Raw genomic sequence first — 16,669 nt, forward strand, 5'->3', positions numbered from 1 at the left:
TTAATTGTTTAAACTTTTTTTGTCAAAGGCTTAAGTTGGTCGTATCTATGGAGATGCCACTTGTGATGTCACTTAATGTTGCGATGTCACTGTGAAATCACTGAAGTTCTGCTTGTGAAGGTGTTGATTAGTTGCTACCTTCAGACAAGCAGCAATGTTTTCCCCTTGACTGTGAAATATTGGCATGGGAAGGGGAGAATGAGACACTTAACAATTCATTGACTATTAGATCTGATGGAAAGCCTGAAATTCTTTTCAGTGGTGTTGATGAGAAATAGAATTCAGTAATTTCACAATAGAAATAAATTAGGCATTCATTCTAATCGAGAACATTTTTGTTCAATGGATATGTTAAAAATAAGGCCTAATTTTTTTTCAACTGCTTGATTACCTTCTGGTGTTTAAAATGCCACCAGCATTAACCATGGTTTTCACTAGAGGCAATAACATCTCTTTTTCATCTGTGATTAGTTTTCATGAGCCATTTTTACAAACAAGCAAAAACATTTGAATTGGTGTTTAGGTACTGGATTAAGAACTGATTCACATGTAACTGTTGCATATGAAGCTACTTTGGGCCAGCACCACATAAGTGACGTTTAACTTACAACTGACAAACTATTTAGTTTGAAAATAGAGAACTTTATCCTTGTATTTCTACTGCATTTATCTGAAGTATTGAAAGTAATAAACAAATAATCAGTTTCTTAAATGTATATCATTTTTTTAAAAATTGTCTTTGTGGATATACTGGATTACTTAAACAATTGATTTCAATATCAAGAATTCTGTTCAGAAGCGGTGGTTAATGACCTGTATAACAGTTATACTTGACAATTTTTGAGAATCTGGGCACTAATGGTGACAGTCCAGCAAAACAAATTGATCGTAAACATGCACCTGATTATTGCATTTTCTTCAGGCTCTTCGCAGTGGAATACACTGTTTAGTTGCATGACATCATTGTGGCTGTTCTCATTTCTTTAAAGCTTATTGGCACTTTATGCACTTTTTTGTGGTGAAGGTTAATGTTTGACTACCTTATTGTGCCTCTGTTCTGAACTGGGTTTTTCTTTATCTGTCTCTGTGGTAGCCCTTTAGTCGCTCTTCCTCCATGTCTTCCATTGATCTAGTCAGTGCCTCAGATGATCACAGATTCAGCACCCAGGTACTGTATGAACTCAGAGTGGTTCTTCTCTGCAGTTCAGTTCTCTTAACTGCTTCACCTGGGTTTCCTCCCACTCCTAATAGTGGTTGATGGTGATGTTTGTTGATAATAACTTATTCCCTTGGCTAATTTTGTGTGTCCACTGCAATATAGATTTTTTTTGTAAAAATACTTAACTGTTTTAAAAACTTTAAACTGCAACTACTGTAGTAAAGATAATCCCAGTAAAGAAATCATAATAGCATGTCAAATTTTGTACAGTTGAAAATCAAAACTTTTGGAAAGCGATTATTTCTAAAGCTAAAGAACAAAATGAAATGTGTCATAAAATTGTGTGCTGTTAAGATGTATCTCCTATGGAATAGGTTAATCCAAGCATCACTGCTACAATAATGCATAACAGCATGCCATTACCTGAAACCTGCCATTACTAATATACATGTTCTGATGTTTTGTACTCATTTATGCATGATTGCTGATCTATAATGTTGAAAGTTTAACAATTGCATCTAGGTTCACTTAGCATGTTTACGTTTTTTGTGCAGTTGGCAATTTGCTTCAGCTTCATGTGGGAGAGGGAATTTCAGCTGATCTTAATGTCCTTATGATGCCTTTTGTCATCTGGTATTCATTAGTTTAAAATTACTTGCTCTCTAACTCTGAGGCAGGCCATACTTTTTCAAGATTTGTTAGTAGACACCTCATATTATAATGTAGAAATTAATTTGTATTTCCAGCTCAATTCCTCCATCATTCCCCTTCCGTACCCCAATTCCCTTTTATATTCATGCGACAACTACTTTAAGTCCCATCAAGGAAGTTCATGATTTTTAAATTTAAGTAATTGAATAAATTTAGAATCTATATTTAAAAGTACAGAAATTAGATTTTCGTAATTTGCCCTTCAGGTAAAGAAATAGTCATACAGCATGGAAACAGGCCCTCTTTGTCCAACCCTACCTTGACTGCCCAGTATATGATTAGAGATACACTAATATGGTTGACTTAACTGCCTCTGTACTTGAGGGATGGACCGTAAATGCTGGTATTGTCAGTGCTGTTTACCTCCCATCAACAAATAATTTTGTTTTAAAAACCTGTCTATTTTGGACAGCATTGTTGAATAGTGTAAGAGTTCAATTTTGTGTTTTTTTTTATTTGAGGATGTTAATGAATTAGTTTACCCTACCATGTACAATGTGACACAGTGCCAATGATCTGCAACTTCATCCTACGGTATTCAATGTAATTTTAAGAAAAATCCTTGTAGGCCTCAATTTGGTGTACATCCTCTAAGAACTGTACACTGAGGATTTAATTGCTGGCACTTTGCCTAAAGTAGTGAAATAGATTATTGGGTAAGATGTGGGATGAGTGAGTAGAGGTAAATGCAGTTGGCCATGTAAATTATGCATCAGTTTTTGGAATGGTTGCTTAAATGAATCATTATATCCATAATGATTTAAGGAACTCTGCAATTTAAATCTATTTTTGTAGGTGTTTTCATTAGTCATCACTTTTAACCATGTATAATTAGCTTTATCTATTGATTCTTAAGCATTCACTCAAAGCCAATGAAGACTCGAACGCTTTCACAGAAGAGCATTGGCATTCCAGGTTCAATGGAATTTGAACTTGCATTGCCTTTAACTGCTTATTAATTTTACTGTATTTTATGAAGAGAAAATTCCAGAGGCTGCAAACTCTGCATTCAGTTATCCACCCTGTAAATTTAATGTTCTTCAAAGGTCTGCTATCTGCACTATGTTCGCTCCCTCCTTGAGTAGTGCATCAATCTTGCTTTCAAATCAACTTGTGCCTTCCCCACCCACCCCACTAAAATTTAGTTGATAATGTGTTCTAGTATGTTGTACACCATTGTGAGCATGTTAAAATTCCTGTAAAGTCGGTGTTGCAGACTTCAGTCCCAAGTCAAATTTGTGTTGACAGTGAAGGAGGGTTGTTTCCTCTGCCTCATGCAAATGTTTGCTCTTATGAAGAGGAACCATTTATAGCTAAGCAAGTTATCACCAGTAGGATTGCCTTATAGTTGATACATTGACACCACGTATTACTTCAAATGTCTCAAGAATACGTTGAGAAGTATCAAATACTGTGCACTCTTAAAATAAGTTTAATTATATGCTTTCTCTATCACACTCGATGCACTCCTGCCTGAAAACTTGTTCATGCTGTAAGTAGATAACAAGTCTGCTCATTTTTATATTAATATTGTAGTACATTCTGAGTCTGATCCAGAATGGTAAGCTACAGGATAGTGAAGATGCTGCCTGACCTGCTGAAATTTCCAGCATTTTGCTTTTATTCGCAGCAATTTGAACTTTCTCATCAGTTATAGTTAATAATTTAAAGATGTTCAAGTTCAATATGTTTCAAACCAGTGTAAGAATTTCCATTTTTAATCATTCTAACAGTTTAGAAGTTAAATAACTTGTGTAGCTTTAATTTTTTCGGCATGCTATATACTACTATGCAACCACGAAACTTTCCACTTCATTTTTATTCAATTATATCTTGACTTAGATATATAATGCTCAGCAGCCTCAGCAATAAGTAGTCCATTATTTTTACATCGCAAATAATGCAATTGCTAACAAAATAGCTTCCTGACAATTTGCTCAATTCTTCCTGCTTCACTTCGCCTTGGTGTATCTGAGAATAGGACAGTCATACACAATCTTGGAAATTTTAATCCTCCACTAATGACACCACTTCAGGGAGACAATTCATCAATTCCTTTCTCTCAACACCACCTCTCACTCTCGTCACTATTTTTAGCAGCAGCATTGCAGCTTCCTAGTAGAAAATGTTTTTTTTGAGAATCAGTTCATACTGATAAATTCTAATTTCTTAAGGTTTGGTAGCATTCTTTCCTTTTGTTAATCTTTCCATGTAAAATGTCTGTCACTTATTCTAAATAAATTTAATTTTCAGTTAAAGATTTAATGAATTTGCCTGAAGCATATCAGTTAACAGGATCTTGAGTTTAATGTCAGTGCACATTTATAATGCAGAGCTTTGTTTCTGTATAAGCAATAGAAGAATGAGATTATTGGTTGTAGTAATGATGCATTTCAAAAGATCAAGTTAAGAATAAGCACTATTGCGTTAGATGATTAAGTACAGTTAAGACTTAGCAGTTCTCATCTTAAAACTTCACTGTTAACACTCTACTGGAATGTCTGTTTTTGTAAACCTCCATGTTTCCTCAGGTGGCTTGTTGGTGTCTGTATTTTTTCTAGTTGATTTCAGTTTGTAATACAATTGCATTATAAATGTTGTTCTTGCTCATTTGACAGCTTGTCTTTGGTAATCTTGGATAAAACTGCCAGAAATGGAATGTGTTGCATATATCAAAATGGTACACATAGAAGTTCTTCTCCAAAAGTACAACTTGTTTTGCATGTTGGCCTGAAACAGATTTTAGTAGAAGCAATTTGAAGTTTTATGTAATATGCAAGTGCAGCACCAAATGTCATGTTCGTATTGTTGGAACCTATTATTATACTTTTCAACTTCAAATTCTATTCTATATTTTAGAAATCATATTTATAAAGTATCAGCAAATCTGCTACAGATATAACATGCATTTTCTAGAATTGATTTCAGTGCAGGAAAATTGCTTGTATTATAAATCAAGATTTCAATATGTTCTTTACATTTGGCAGTTTTAAAAATTTCAATTTGGTGAATTTGGGTTGAATACATCAAGCTAAAAAGTAATAAGTGTTCAGGCTTGTATATGGTGGATTTGAATTGATGAATTTGCCCCAAAATGACCACTAATTTGAGTGGATTTTAATACTAAATAGATTAGTGGTATGCACTAGTCCTCTAGCTTCATCTAAATCTTGAGACCTAATTTAGGTACGTAATATATTGTGGAACGTATGAGCCATAAATTGCCAGAGTACAAAGAAATAAAGTTATGAAGTTGTGAGCATTTTCACTGGGGTTACCACTAATCAGATTTTCTTTAAAAATCCATATAATGCATTTTAGGATATGGTCTTTTGGCAGTTGTTACTCTCAACCATTCCCTTTCTTTCCCATCAGACTTTAAGTTCATTATTAACTTCAGTTAATGATCTGGAGCAACAATATTTACTCTTGATAATGATTATGGAAAAGCTACTGGATTGTTGTAAAAACATGTCTGCTTTACTGATGTTTTCTGTAAGGGTGGAAATCCTGCCATCCTTTCCCATAAGCTCATATTATTCCTAACTCACCCTGTCTGGTTGATACTTAAAAATGACTTCTGAAATTGCTTGAGTGATGGGGCAAATAGTAATGGCAATGTTGGTATGACATGCAAACCATGAATGGGAAACCGTGAATTTTCCTATTTGTCAATATAAATTATGGCTCTTGACAAGAAAATCATAGTTCTGGTCTTGGTGATATTTTAAATACTTAATCACCTCATCATTTTTAAAAGTTTAATCATTAGATAGTTGCTCAAGTTTTGATGGTTAGCCCCAATAAGTTCTGGCTAACATTCTTTAAATTAGTTCATTTTTATTTCTGAAAATTTAAGTTTCTTTAAGCATTAAGACAAAATGCTTAGTTCCATTTATCATTGATTGATGACGAAGTTGAGTAAGATTGCAATATTTTTCAGAAAACACTTTAAACTCTGGGAAAGGGTGAGATCCAAAACAAATGAGCCCCAGAAAACATTACACGTGACCCTCACATAGGGTGAAAGAGGTTTTACGTTCCTAGAAAACAGTCCATGTCATAAATTTCTGTAATATGAAACCACGTGTGCACATGTGAGGAAATGCAAGTTGTTTTTTTTAAAAGCTATCTATTTACTTACCACACAAGTTCCATGAGAACAAATTTTATTCTGTATCTCAATCTTTTGAGTAGTGATTTGTTTAAGTTCCATTATGCACACACCGACAGTTGTCTTGATGCCCCAGCAGTAGCAAGCTTGTCTACATTATTATTTTGCAGATAGTTAGTATTTACCATTTGGTGAGTTAGAGTACCTAATGACTATTACAGATAATCTCTGATGCTCAGAAAGCTCAAGATGCTAATACCAGTGGAATATTTGTTATACAAAAGCTACATCCTTGACTAAAGAATGGTGACAGTCTGGAAATTGGCCAATTTATATAAATTTTTACAGTACCATGTTTTTGCCAAGTGAAATGATGCAGGTTTTTGCAGTTTTAATAATGAACTGTAGTAGATGCTTATACTAAGCTAAATGTACCGGAGCCTTAGCACTCAGATCGGCAGCTGCATCTTCAACTTCCTCACAGACAGGACCCAGGCTGTGAAAATAGGGGACAAGCTCCCCTCTACAATCACTCTGAGCACCGGTGCCCCACAAGGCTGTGTACTCAGCACCCTGCTGTACTCACTGTACACCCATGATTGTGTAGCCAAGTTTCCATCAAACTCAATATATGAGTTTGCTGATGACACAACAATTGTAAGCCGTATCTCGGGTAATGATGAGTTTGAGTACAGAGAGGAAATTAAGAACCTGGTGGCATGGTGCGAAGACAATAACCTATCCCTCAATGTCAGCAAGACGAAGGAATTGGTTGTTGACTTCAGAAGGAGTAGCAGACCGCACGACCCAATTTACGTTGGTGGTGCACAAGTGGAACAGGTCAAAAGCTTTAAGTTCCTTGGGGTCACAAGTGACCTGACTTGTTCCAACCATGCAGAGTTCACTGCCAAGGAGGCCCACCAGTGCCTTTACTTCCTGAGAAAACTAAAGAAATTTGGCCTATCCACTAAAACCCTCACTAATTTTTATAGATGCACCGTAGAAAGCATTCTTCTAGTGTGCATCACAACCTGGTATGGAAGTTGTCCTGTCCAAGACTGAAGCTGCAAAAGGTTGTGAACACGGTGCAGCAAATCACACAAACCAATCTTCCGTCCGTGGACTCATTTTACACCGCACGCTGTCGGAGCAGTGCTGCCAGGGTAATCAAGGACACGACCCACCCAGCCAACACACTTTTCGTCCCTCTTCCCTCGGGGAGAAGACTCAGGAGCTTGAAGACTCGTATGGCCAGATTTGGGAACAGCTTCTTTCCAACTGTGATAAGACTGCTGAACAGATCCTGACCTGGATCTGGGCCGTACCCTCCAAATATCTGGACCTGCCTCTCGGATTTTTTGCACTGCCTTACTTCCCATTTTTCTTCTTTCTATTTATGATTTATAATTTAAAATTTTAATATTTACTAATTTTAATATTTAATATTTGTAATCCAGGGAGTGGGAAGCACAGTATCAAATATCGCTGTGATGATTGTACGTTCTAGTACCAATTGTCTGGCGACAATAAAGTATAAAGTATTCAAATTTTTTTTTGTTATTGATGAATTAACAAGGTAAGGATTTTCTCCCAGTTTATTTTTGTTTTCCTCCTTTATATTTGCACAGTTAGAACAGTAGGGATGCAAGGCAGGATAATTGAATGTGCCTCTTGCAGGACATAGGAAGGCAGAGAGACCTCCAGTGTTCCTGAGGACTACACCTGCAAGAAGTGCATCCAGCTGCAGCATCTAACACTCCACGTTCAGGAGTTGAAGCTAGAATTGGATGAACTCTGGATCATTCAGAAGGCTGAGGGTTAACAGATAGCATGTAAATAGCAAGGTAGTTGCACCCAAGGTGTAGGACACAGGAGACTGGGTGACAGGGAAGGGGGTTAAACAACTACTGCAGAGTGCCCCTGTGGCCATCCCCCTCAGCAACCACCTTGGGTACTGTTTCAGGGGGATGACCTGGTAGAGGAAAGACACAATGGTCAGATCTCTGGCACTGAGTCTGGCTCTGTTACGTCAGGAGGGAAGTTGGGGGGAGAAAAAGCGAGCTGTGATGTTAGGGGGCCTGTTAGATAGGGGGAGTAGAAAGGAAGTTCTGTGGACAAGAAGTACATTCCCAGATTCTGCTGGGTTAATGGTCCAGACAATCTCTGATCAGGTCCTCAGCATTCTTAAGTGGGAGGGTGAGCAGTGTGCAGTCAGAGGTCATGGTCCATGTGGGTACCAATGACATGGATAGGAAGAGTGACGATGTTTGGCAGAGTGAGTTCAGGGAGTTAGGTGCTAAGTTAAGGGATAGGATCTCCAGGGTTGTAATCCCAGGATTGCTACCTGTGCCACGTGCTGTTGATAGGAAGCAAGTGGCACAGGGAATTAGTAGCCAGAAATAGGAAGATCATACAGTTTAACACATGGTTGAGGAGTTGTTGGCAAGGGAAAGTGTCAGATTTTTGGGTTATTGGGTTCTGTACAGAAGAGATGGTTTGCACTTGAAATGGAGAGGGACTGATATCCTAGTGGGAAGATTACTGGCACTGGATTGGGGGCGGGGGGGCGAGGGATAGTGGTGAAAACCAGGGTTGCAAGGTGATGGGAACCAGAGTGCCAGAACAAATAGCGGAGATATTGTGGAGACATGTTGTTAAGATCTCAGATAAATTCAGGAATCAAAAGGTTGAGTGTGGTGCAACAATGTCCTGAGCTGCGTATGTTTCAATGCAAGAAGTATCATAGGAAAACCAGATGAACTGATGGGCTCAGGGCATGGTTCAACACCTGAAATTGTGATATTGTAGCCATGAGTGAGATTTGATTGCAGGAGGGGCACGTCTAGAAGCTCCATATTCCAAGGTTCAGTTGTTTTAGAAGCAACAGAGCAAGAGGGGTTAAAGGGGAAGGGTGGGGTTCTGAACCAGGGAGAATTACAGGCAATGCTCAGTCAGGCCAGACTGTAGAACTTGACTAGTGAGGCTTTATGGGTGGAACTGAGGAATAGGAAAGGTATGACCATGTTAATAGGACTATATTATGGACCACACAACAGCCCGCAGGATTGGAATTGAAATGACTTTATTTCTTACATCCTTTACATCCTTCACATCCATGAGGAGTAAAAATCTTTGTTACGTCTCCATCTAAATGTGCAATGTACAATCATAGTCATTTATAATAATTTATAATAGAACAGTCAATGTAACATAGAAATACACTCAAATCAGTGTGAGTTAATCAGTCTGATGACCTGGTGGAAGAAGTTTTCCCAGAGCCTGTAGGTCCTGGCTTTTATGCTGCAGTACCGTTTCCCGGATGGTAGCAGCTGGAATAGATTGTGGCTGGGGTGACTTGGGTCCCCAGTGATCCTGTTTTCACACATCTTTGTAAATGTTCTGAATCATTTGTAAAGAGATGGCACCTGTTGCGAGAAACATAAGGTTGTTATAGTAGGTGATTTTAATTTTCCACATATTGACTGGGACTCCCATACTGTAAAAGAACCGGATGGAACAGTTTCTCAAATGTGTTCTGGAAAGTTTTCTTAGCGAGTGCACAGAAGTCCCAACGAGAGAGTGCAACACTTGACAAGTTAACAAATTGCATGTCACATGCCGGTGATAATAAACCTGATTCTGATCGATCTATTATTAAGGAATGAGGCAGGGCAGGTGACAGAAGTTTGTGTAGGTGAACACTTTGCCATTAGTTTTAAAGTAAATATGGAAAAAGATAGGTATGGTCTATGGGTTGAGATTCTAAGTTAGAGAAGGGCCAATCTTGATGGTATCAGAAAGCATCTGGCGAAGATGTACTTGGAAGTGGAAAGCCTTCAAATGTGAAATTTTGAGCAGAAAGCTGGTATGTGTCTGTCTGAATAAAAGGCAAAGATAACGGGTGTAGGAAACCTTGGTTTTCAAGAGATAATTGGGCCCTGGTTAAGAAGAGAAGGAGGGCATAGCAGGTATAGGCGGGGAAAACAAATTAGGTAGTTGAGGAGTATAAGAAATGCAAGAGAATACTCCTGAGAGAAATCAGGAGGGCTAAAAGAAGGCACGTTATGAGAATAGGTTGAGTGTACTTGGCCTTTATTCCTTGTAGCGACAGAGGACAAGAGGTGCACAAGATGAGGGGCAATGATTGTGTGGATAGCCAGAGGCTTTTTCCCAGGGCTGAAATGGCTAACACAAGGGGGCATAGTTTTAAGGTGCTGAGAAATATGTACCAAGGGGATGTCAGGGGTAAGTTTTAAACAGGGAGTTGTGGGTACGTGGAATGCACTGGCAGCGGTGGTGGAAGTGGATGCAATAGGGTCTTTTAAGGGCCTCTTAGAGAGGTACATGGAGCTTAGAAAAATAGAAGGCTATGCTCTAAGGAAATTCTAGACAGTCTCTAGAGTAGGTCACATGGTCGGATATGCTCTTAAGACATGACGTTGCCGTAGCAGGCAAGGCAAAGGAGAATTCGAAGAGATTCTACAGATACATTAAGAGCAAAATTATAGCAAGGGTCAAAATGGGTCCTCTGGAAGATCAGAATGGTATTCCATGTGTGGAGCCCAAAGAGATGTGGGAGTTTGTAAATGGATTTTTTGCACTTGATGGTCACAGAGGCTGTAAAGGTGAGGCAAAACAGCATCAAGACGTGGACACTATACAAATTAGAAGAGGATGTGCTTGCTGTCTTGAGGCAAATTAGGGTGGCTAAATTCCCAGTGCCTGACAAGGTGTTCCCTTGGAACCTGTAGGAGGCAAGTGTAGGGGCTCTGCAGAGATATTTAAAACATCCTTAGTGACCGGAGGATAGCTAATGTTCCGCTGTTTTAAAAAAGGCTGTAAAAATAAACCAGGAAATTACAGCTGATGAGCCTGGCATCGGTAGTGGGAAATTTATTTGAAGGTATTCTAAAGGACCAGATATGAGTTTTTCGATGGAAATGGATAGAAAATAGTCAGCATGGTTTTGTGCATAATAGGTCATGTGTAACCAATCTTGTAGAGTTTTTTGAGGAAGTTGCCAGGAAAGTGGATGAAGGTAAGGCAATGGATGTTCTTTACATGGACTTGAGCAAGGCATTTGACAAGATCCCACATGGGAGGTTGGTCAAAAAGGTTCAGGAGCTTGGCATTCAAGATGAGGTAGTAAATTGCATAGACATTTGCTTTTTGGGAGAGGCCAGAAAGTAGTGGTAGTTGGTTGCCTCTCTGACTGGAGGTATGACCTGTGGAGTGCTCTGCAGGGATCGGTGCTAGGTCCATTGTTTGTCATCTCAATCAATGATCTGGACGATAATGTGGTTAAATGGATCAGCAAATTTGCGGATGACACTACAATTGGGAGTTTAGTGGACAGAGAGGAAGGCTCTCATGGCTTGCAGCAGGATCTGGGCCAGCTGGAAAAATGGTTGATTATATTTAATACAGACAACCGGGAGGTGTCGCACTTCGGTAGGGCCAACCAAGGTAGATCTTGCACACTGGTAGAACCAAAGGGATCTGGGAATACAGGTCTATAATTCATTGAAAGGGGCGGCACAGGTTGATAGGGTCGTAAAGAAAGCATTTGGCACATTGGCCTTTTTAAATCAAAGTATTGAGTACAGGAGATGGGATGTTATGAAGTTGTATAAGACCTTGATGGGGCCTAATTTGGAGTATTGTGCACAGTTTTGGTCACTTGCGTACAGGAAAGATGTAAATAAAGTTGAAAGAGTACAGAGAAAATTTACATGGATGTTGTTGAATCAGGAGGACCTAAGTTATAAGGAAAGATTGGGTAAGTTCAGACTTTACTCCATAGAATGTAGAAGTTTGAAGGAAAATGTGATAGAGATATACAAAATTGGGAGTATAGATGGGGTAAATGCAAGTAGGCTTTTTCCACTGATGTCATAGATTAAGGGTGAAAGGTGAAAAGTTTAAGGGAACATGAGGGAAATCTTTACTTGGAGGGTCATGAGATTTTGGAACGAGCTGCTAGCACAATTGGTGCATGCAAGCTGGATTTCAACGTTTAAGTTTGGATAGGAACTTGGGTGGTGGTATGGAAGGCTATGATCTGGGAGCAGGTTCATGGGAGTAGGAAGTTTTAAGTTTGGCACAGACTAGATGGCTGAAGGGCCTGTTTCTGTATACTTTTCTATGATTCTATGACTCTAGAAGATGGTAGCAATCCATTGAAAAGTCTCGCTAATCCCTCAAGCAGGGTACATGCTACTGGATTAAAGGTCATTTAATTTAATCTTGACTCTAAAGGCAGTGAGCAGTTTCTCCCACTAGAGTGAGAGTGAACTTTCTAGTACAACTACATTTCACATTTTCATAATTGTTTTCATGTAGGAAGAGTTATGTAGTCCTAAAGCAATGCAAATACAGAGATCTTAATTTTTCACAGAATAGCAGGTAATAAGTAGATATATGACAGGGTGGTCAGGTAGCAAATTCATAACAAAATTATCTTGAGTCCTTTCTGGAGACTTGGAAGAGAAAGTTCCAAGACAGTGCAATGTTATTCAAAGTAAAGCTGTGTGTGGATATTGAGAACTGAAGGTTGCGTGCAAAAGCATAAATTCAAGTCATTAGAGGTAAATAGGGGTGAGGATTTGAACTGTAGTTGATTGCTAGAGAAAACTAGAGCGTGAGGTTAGTAGATATAGTTTAGGCTGGAGAAATCTGAACATAGAATAGTAGCACATACAGGCCTTTTGACCTACAATGTCTTACCCCTGCCATCCAAACTTAAACATTGAAATCGAGCTTGCATGTACCACTTGTGCTAGCAGCTCATTCCACATGCTCATGACCCTCTGAGTAAAGAGGATTTCCCTCATGTTCCCCTCAAACTTTTTACCTTTCACCCTTAACCTCTAGTTGTAGTCCTGGATTGAAATTTATGGTAAAGCAGCTAGGATTGGAAATAGAGAAAAGTATATGAACGTAGGTGGTATAAATTTTAAGTTTGCAAATGCCACGTAGATTGCCATTGTGGATATTGAGGGTAGTCTTCAGCACCTGACCACTATTGATTAGCTAGTACAGTGGACGGTGGTGGAGTTAATTCCTGGTGGAGAAGGCTGAGGCTGGTGTGAATGAAAGGGTCTGTTTCTATACTCTGTGATTTAGACTTGTGTTGGGGTGGCAATGCTGATTCTGTGATTGGGGAGTTTGAAGGGTAAAGAGCAATAAACTTGGTTGCAGTCTTATGATGGGGGGAAGTGGAGGAGGAGAATAATGACCAATTCTATAGGAATAAAATATTTAGATCAAAGGATTCAAATTGTGAGTGATATGCTATGTTCCAGAACTGTAAAAGGGAAAGTAAACTTTGAAGACTGGGCAACAATTGAGTATGGTGGTGGCTGAATATTACATTGAGTAAATACTGAGACTTGAAGAATAATTAAGAGTGAATTGGTGATATGAACAATGCTTTACAAGCCATATTAAACAAATGTATGCTGCTTTATGCTAGAATATTGTGTACAAGATTAATCCGTTTAAGTAGTTACTTCAGAGAAATATTACACTAGTAACTGATTAGATGTGATGTAGAATATTGCACTGTCGAAGTCTCAATACTAATATTTGGGGCTTTTCATCCTTGCATAAGGAGTTGGTCTTATTTGTGCAGACATCAGTTAAACTAGTAGGAATTTCATAAGTATGAAAGAGATCAACAATGAACTAAGTTATTTTTGTTTTTATTATATTTGAAAACAGGCATTTTAATGGGAAAGCAACTCTGACATAATTTGCCCTTTGAGTAATAAGCATTTGCAGTATGTTATAGACAAAGGAGTAAAAGCAAATGGTATGTACTTGAGACCATCTGTTGACTTTCTGTTTGGAAATGGTAGAGAGTAATGAGGAAGCTGAAATTGATGCTGCATAAAAATCAGGCTTGTGACAACCTGCATGTTTGTGTCTCTGAAACTTCCTATGACCAAGGACCTCTGTCGGCCTGGTTTCCATCTGATAATTCTGTTTCTGCAAGAACATGGTTTAAGTATTGAAAATTCAAAGAAGTGTATTTTTTGGCAGGTTGAAGAAATGGTGCAAAATCATATGCAGTACTCTCTGCAGGATGTAGGTGGAGATGCTAATTGGCAGTTGGTGGTAGAAGAGGGAGAAATGAAGGTGAGTAATATTTGCATTATCATAATTTAAAATGCATTTGTTTGAAGAGTGGAATAGATTTTGATCTGGGCTAGATCCAGCCATTGTTGTCAACAGATGGACAGTTGAATCATATAAATAGTAGTGAACGTTATCCGTGCTGGTCCATTTTACCACAGGTGTACAGAAGAGAAGTAGAAGAGAATGGGATTGTCCTGGATCCTCTCAAAGCAACACACTCTGTTAAAGGTGTTACAGGTCACGAAGTTTGCCATTATTTCTGGAATGTTGATGTCCGCAATGATTGGGAAAGTAAGAATATTTTACATTACTTTCAAATTTATTAAGGATGCCTGTATCATTGAGTTTATTGAATAGATCACCAGCAGATAACTGGTAATTTCCACCATGCAGTTTTACTCATCTAGGATTATTAGCTGTTCAAAATGCTGAATTTTAAATGTAAACATTTTTACACATTACCTGATCTATGTTTGCTGTATTTAATTATTTTTAAGTCCATGGACTGTTCATTTCCTCCTTTCATTCCATCTGACCTGTTCACTCACATTCCTCATAGTGGTCTAACAAGTCCCCTTTTTCAGCAATTTGAAATGCAAAATAATTAAGCCTAAAATGACAAAGATAAATGTAAACGGACCAGATACATCTAAATCCTCTGCTTCACCAAAGTCTAGCCTTTCCTGCTGAACCCTGATTTTGACCTTTCTAATAGTAAGGCATTATGTAAATACCTTTCATAGTTTTATAAACACCTGAGTTACTATGGAAAAAGGATGTGTGTTTGATGGCCAAATGTGGTAGAAAGAATTCCTTGACTGTATTGTTTTTAGTTGAGGGATGATTGCTGGTTCAGGCCCGAAGGAGTTCACTGCTCCCCACCACTCCCAAGTGACCTTGATACAACAAAGAACTTCCAAAGCAGTCAGATGTGCCTGCTCTTCTTGTCTGACAGGTAGCATTTCCAGTAATGAACTCTCCCTCAGTATTGTAATAAAATATCAAGCTAAAATTATGTTGTTTATTCTTGGAAAGGAGGTCAGGCTTACGCTATTGACCGTAAGGTGTGGATTACACTTTGTCCAGCCTGTTGCTTCCACTGTGGAGGAACTTTCTTCTGTTTGGGGGAATATGGTGTGGGTAGATACATGCACACCCACACGCACCTCCAATTTTAGATATTTATATAATTGGAGAATCATTTAGCGTGTGATCCTTGTAAAATTTAATGTGTATGTATGTATGTCCCCAAGGAAGACCTGCTAGGAGAATACTTCACACAGCAGGCAGGGGATGTGGAAGTGGGTGAGGGAGGACCAGAGGCCATGGCAGGACAAGCCACTGCTCAGGATGTGCTAATCGCCGGCTATCAGAGGAGGCTGACATAAGGAAGTTCAACCAGAGGCTGGAAATGGCAGAGCTGAGGGACAGCACAGAGGCGCTGCACAAGAGCAATAGAAGCAGGGGTCTATCTCACCAGACAAGACCCAAGATGCAGACTGTGCAAGGAATCCACTGAAACCATCCAGCCCATAGTAGCAGAGTGCAAGATGTAGGCAGGGATAGCATACACCGAACGGCACAACCAAGTTGCAGGAATTGTGTACAGGAACATCTGCTCTGAGTATGGAGTGGACACTCCCAGGTCCAAATAGGAAACACTGGAGAAGGTAGTGGAAAATGGCAGAGTTAAGGTCCTGTGGGGCTTCCAAGTACAGACTAATAAGCAGGTGCTGGCCAACCAACCAGACATAGTAACACTGGACAAGGAACAGAATATAGCAATAGATATGGCAATCCTGAATGTTGGTAACATCAGGAAGAAAGAACATGAGAAGCTGGTCAAATACCAGGGATTGAAAGACAGATAGAAAGGACATGGAAGGTTAAATCCAGAGTAATCCCAGTGGTGATGGGAGCACTTGGAGCTGTGACACCTGGACTGGGAGAGTGGCTCCAACAAATCCCGGGAACAACATCTGAGATCCTGATCCAGAAGAGTGGACTACCAGGAACAGCACGGATGCTGTGCGGAACCCACAAGCTCCCAGGCCTCTGGTAGAGGACCCGAGATTCAGAAAATACACATACGCATCACCCAACACCCATAAGTGGTGAGAAAAAAATATGTATATGTATTTGTATACATGTTGAATTTTAAAAGGATCATGCACTACCTGATCCTCAAATGATCATCAACAATGTGCTTTCAAAACAGTTGAAATCAAGTTCTAATTTAACTGTTTAAGTGAAGCAAGCCCAAGAATTTAACAATCGCATATTTGCTTGTAAAAATGACAAACTTATTGACTGATTTTTGAATGCAAAATCTGTTAGTTTGTTCTGTAGTTGCAATCCCACAATAAAGCTCAATCTTGCAGAGGTTCACTGGTATTTACCAATCTAGGATCCTGTACTTCCTGTGTTAAACTGTGAGCCATTGATTTTGCATGCTTACAGATGTGCAGGCAGAAAGGTACATTTCATATGTTTGTTTTGATCTTTTAAATTTATTTTAAAAACCTAAAAGGTGCATTTAGCAGATT

The 16,669-nt window shown here is 38.9% G+C and overlaps 1 protein-coding gene across 6 annotated transcripts in view; it reads left to right on the plus strand.

Moving 5' to 3' along the window:
* LOC140197637 (ceramide transfer protein) overlaps positions 1–16,669 on the plus strand; it is a 130,204-nt gene that overhangs the window by 101,083 nt on the left and 12,452 nt on the right. For 4 of the 6 annotated variants that reach the window (XM_072257897.1, XM_072257898.1, XM_072257899.1 and 1 more), the window contains 3 exons: positions 1,094–1,168; positions 14,028–14,123; positions 14,282–14,414. In XM_072257897.1, coding sequence (XP_072113998.1) covers positions 1,094–1,168; positions 14,028–14,123; positions 14,282–14,414 — 304 coding nt within the window. The remainder of the gene's footprint in view (positions 1–1,093; positions 1,169–14,027; positions 14,124–14,281; positions 14,415–16,669) is intronic. The other 2 variants (XM_072257900.1, XM_072257901.1) reach the window with 1 other exon arrangement.

This window comes from Mobula birostris, chromosome 5, assembly GCF_030028105.1.
Source record: "Mobula birostris isolate sMobBir1 chromosome 5, sMobBir1.hap1, whole genome shotgun sequence".
Taxonomy (NCBI): Eukaryota; Metazoa; Chordata; class Chondrichthyes; order Myliobatiformes; family Myliobatidae; genus Mobula; species Mobula birostris.